The 4337-nt window shown below is 63.7% G+C and overlaps 1 protein-coding gene across 1 annotated transcript in view; it reads right to left on the bottom strand.

The window, feature by feature from the left end:
* Positions 1-424: 424 nt before the first annotated feature.
* The window catches only part of LOC102039906 (filamin-C), a 30170-nt gene continuing 26257 nt past the window's right edge, over positions 425-4337 (bottom strand). Inside the window, 7 exon segments of the mRNA XM_031065136.1 lie at positions 425-664; positions 946-1152; positions 1607-1825; positions 2023-2199; positions 2898-3027; positions 3489-3604; positions 3901-4101. Coding sequence (XP_030920996.1) covers positions 477-664; positions 946-1152; positions 1607-1825; positions 2023-2199; positions 2898-3027; positions 3489-3604; positions 3901-4101 — 1238 coding nt within the window. The 3' untranslated portion in view covers positions 425-476.

Here is a 4337-nt window from a genome sequence, read left to right as displayed (position 1 = left end):
CCCCCGGGCCCCCCAGGCTGCCGCTGTTCCTCCATGGAATCCCCTTGGACCCCTCAGGACGCGGGCATCACCTCCGGTGTTCTGTTCCAGACCCGACCATCTCACACCGGGCCCTCATGGTCCCATCGTGCAGCCCACAGGATCCCCCCCATCCCCCAGGACCAGGATGTCCTGCTCTGGACCCCACCGGGCCCCACCATCCTGCCCCGGACCCCCAGGGCTACCCCAAACCCTGCTGTGCTGTTCTGCACACCCCACAATTGTGGTGTCTTGCTCAGGACACCCCTAAACCTGGCGTCCTTCCCCAGCATGGCCCGAGCCCTGGCCCGCTCCCAGCCCCCCGTGTGCCGTGTCCCCAGTCACCACGTGTGCCATGTCCCCAGCCACCACGTGTGCTGTGTCCCCAGTCACCACGCGGACGCCGTTCCTCTCCCAGTGCTTTATTGCCAGGCCCGTGCCCCCGCACGCCGGGGCTCTCAGGCCGCAGTGACGCGGAAGGGGCTCCCCGGGACGTCACGGTCGCCCCAGCGCAGCAGCAGCACGTACTCGCCACGCTCCCGCACGCTGTAGGTCACCGTGTACACGCGGTTCCCCTCGTGCTTCACGTGCACCTCCTCACACGGCGCCTTGGGGCCATGCACCCCAACCAGCAGCATGTTTGTGCCTGGGGGGACATGGGCAGGGTGAACCCTGAGCTCGAGACTCCAGGGTCACCCCAAACTTCCCTCCTGCATCCCAGACCCGCCACTAGACTCCCCCACTCACCCACTCCATGCCCTCCCAGGGCCCCCAGGCCCGCCTTTAACCCACCCCATCCTTTCTGCAGACTCCCCAGAATTGCCTGAACACCCCACAGACCCCCCACCTCTCCTCCAAGCCCTCACAGGACTCCCTGGTGTCCCTGGAGCACCTGCTGAGCCCCCATCTGCCCTTCCAGCCCCATGCCCCCTCCCAGCTGCCCCAGCCCCAGGGCCCCCAGTGCCCTCACCGGCCTTGCCAGCCCTGGCCCCCGGGCCACCACCTGCCCAGCATCTGATGGGGCCTTGGTGACCCCCCCAAAGGCGGGGGGGCCCCGCGAGCCTGCCCTCACCACCGGCTCCACCAGCACTGTCGAGGTCTCGTGCAGACTGTGCCCGCCTGACAGCCGTGGGCCTGGGGAGTACCAGGGGACACAGTCAGCCCCCACCATGGGACACCCCCATCACACCATGCTGGGGGACATCTTTCGGGGACAACCCCCCTCCCCCTGGGACCCCCATCCTGTCATCCTGGGGCTCCTACACCACGTCACCCCCAGGACTCCCCCTGGGGCTCCTGCAGGGTGGCCATCCTGCAACTCTCCATCATGGCCATCATTGACCCTTGTCACCCCACACGGGGGACTCTCGTGTTCTCCTCCCTCAGTCTCCCTTTTCCATCCCCAAGTCTGCTCCCACTCCATCTGTACCAGTGATCTTGGCCTTGAAGGGGCTGCCCGTGATGTGGCCCCAGTGTCCCCATGTTCCCCCCAGTTCCTGTGTCCCCACTAGTTCCATGTTCCTCTCTGTCCCCACGTCCCTCCCAATACCCATGTCCCCTCCCAGCCCCATGTCCCCCCTGTTCATACCAGTGACCTTGGCCTTGAAAGGGCTCCCCACGATGTGGTGGGGGCCCCCATACTTGATGGAGATGAGGTAGTTGCCAGGGGCCATCGGGGTGTAGGTGACGCGGTGGCCCTCGGGGACTTCAGTACAGTCCAGCTCCACTTTGGAGGGGCCATCAATGGTGACAGCCAGTGCTCCTGCCCCTGCATTGGCTGTCTGCACCAGGAACTCTGAGGGCACCCCTGGGAGATGGACATGGGGATGGCATCATGGGGGGAACACCAAGAGACCGTTGCGGTCATCACCCACAGCCATGTTCCCATCATGGCAACGCCATGGCCACATCTCCATCGTGGCTCTGTCCCCATCACCATTTCACGGCCGTGTCTGTCCCCACCCGCCTCCCACAGCCCCATCCCTGTCTCCACAGCAGTGTCACCTGTGCGGCCACCCTCGAGGCCTGGCCCAAAGGCAGTGACAAGCCCAGGGTCCCCGGCCTGGCTCTGCTCGCCCACACGGATGTTGAAGGGGCTCCCGGGCACATGGCGCCCATTGAAGCGCAGGTCAATGGAGTGCACTCCGTTCTCACGTGGCAGGAACCCCAGGGCGTACCGGTCTGGGGGACACAGACATGTCACCGTGTCCCTGTGTCCCCATGTCCCCACACCCCCATGTCCCTATGTCCCCACATCCCTACACCCCCATGTCCCATGTCCCTACACCCGTGTTCTTGCACAGCAGGAACCCCAGTGCATATCAGGGGACACAGACACGTCCCCACACCCCCGCGTCCCTGTGTCCCCACATCCCTACACCCCCACGTCCCTGTGTCCCCACATCCCTACACCCCCACGTCCCTGTGTCCCCATGTCCCCACATTCCCATGTCCCTGTGTCCCCATGTCCCTACACCCCTGTTCTTGCACAGCAGGAACCCCAGTGCATATCACGGGGACACAGGACACAGACACGTCCCCATAACCCTGCGTCCCGTGTCCCACATCCCTGTATCTCCACACCCATGTCCCCATGTCCCTGTGTCCCATGTCCCCACATCCCTGTATCTCCCCACCCCACGCAAGAACCCCAGTGTGTACTAGTCTGGGGGATGCCATCATGTCACCATGTCCTGTGTCCCCCTGTCCCTGTGTCACTCTGTCCCCATACCCCATGTCCCCATGCTCTCAAGCCCCATGTCCCCACATCACATGTCCCTGTGTCCTGCACCCTGTGCCCACAACCCCACATCTGCAGACTGCTCTCAAGCCCCCTGTCCCCGTGGTGTCCCCGTGGTGTCCCCATGGTGTCCCCTCACCGCTGTCCAGCTCGGACACGTAGCACTCCTCCACCACCCCTGCAGGCGTGTGCACCTTGGCGTCTATGACGCCGCGCGCCCCGTTCAGCTGCACTGCAAAGGACGCTGGCTGGTTCACTGCCACTGTCTCCTGTGGGGACACCACAGTGGCATCAGGGATGGGGGGGACAGGGGGACATCGTGAATGATGCCAGCTGGTTCACCCCAGGGAATGAGGGGACATGACGGGGAGCAGTGGGGCAGGGGGAACACCACAGGGCCCAAGGGTGACACAGGGGTGCAATGTAACACAAGGGACATGAGACTGGCACCAGAGAGGGTCCCAAGGCTAGCACAGAGGGACATAAATGTGGTCTAGGGGTGACAGGAGGGAGAGAGAGGTGGCCCCAAGAATTACATGAGGGAGGGAGAGGTGGCCCCAGAGGGTCCAAGGGTGCTACAGGAAATCCAATGGTGGCACACAGTGGGCATCCCAAGAGTGCAATAGGGGCTCAGAGCAGCCCAAGAGTGACCTGGGGACCCAGAGGCCATCCTGTGGCATGTGAGCCCAGGGGTGCCCCAGGGTTTCACAGGGGCTGTCCCCTGCTGTACCTGCAGGCTGGTGACAGTGAGGCGTCGGGCATCATCGGAGTGGGAGGCAACAGGGACAATGAAGGGGCTGTCAGGGATGTGCTCCTCGTTGAACTTGATGGACACCTCGTAGTCACCTGGGGGACAGGGAACAGTCAGGCAGGGAGCCCCCACACAGGGACACCTTCCCTTGGGAACACTGTTATGTGGGGACACCCATGCACAGAGACACCCTCCCACGGGGACACCTGTGCAGAGAGACACCTTTATTTGGGGACATCCTCCTGGGGGGACACCCTTAACTGGGGATACATTTGCATGTGGGTTCCTCCTCATATGAAGGTCCTGTGGCCCCAGCCCCAGCCTGAGCACCCTGGGGGATGTTAGGGGTGGTTAGGGTGGTTGGGGGTGTTGGGGTACAGCCCCCCCTCACCTGGTTCCTGCACCAGGTAGGAGACGCCACAGGAGCCGTCCTTGCGGTCCTCAAAGGAGATCTCGGCCTTGCTGGGCCCCTCAACAGCAATGGAGAGTCCCCCCGCACCCGCCTCACGTGTCCAGATGCTGAACTCAGCTGGGGGGGTCACCGTGGCCCTCAATGGCACCCCAGGACGGTGACACCCAGCATAGACCTGCACTCACCTCCCCATGGCACCCAGACCCCCCCAAAGAACCCACATGCCACCCATGGAACACAGAGCACCTATGACACCCCCCCATTGCCCCCACACCCAGCTGTCAAATTCCCCCCCATCACCACACCCAGAGCCCCCAAATTTCACCAACACCCCACACACACATAGTACCTACCCCCCCATAGTCACCCACACCCCCAACAGCACCCAGACCTCACACGCATCCCACCACGAGCAC

This window comes from Geospiza fortis, unplaced genomic scaffold (genome assembly GCF_000277835.1).
Source record: "Geospiza fortis unplaced genomic scaffold, GeoFor_1.0 scaffold30, whole genome shotgun sequence".
Classification (NCBI taxonomy): domain Eukaryota; kingdom Metazoa; phylum Chordata; class Aves; order Passeriformes; family Thraupidae; genus Geospiza; species Geospiza fortis.
The sequence above is the reverse complement of the archived record's forward strand: the minus strand, read 5'-3'. Positions and strand labels throughout refer to the sequence as shown.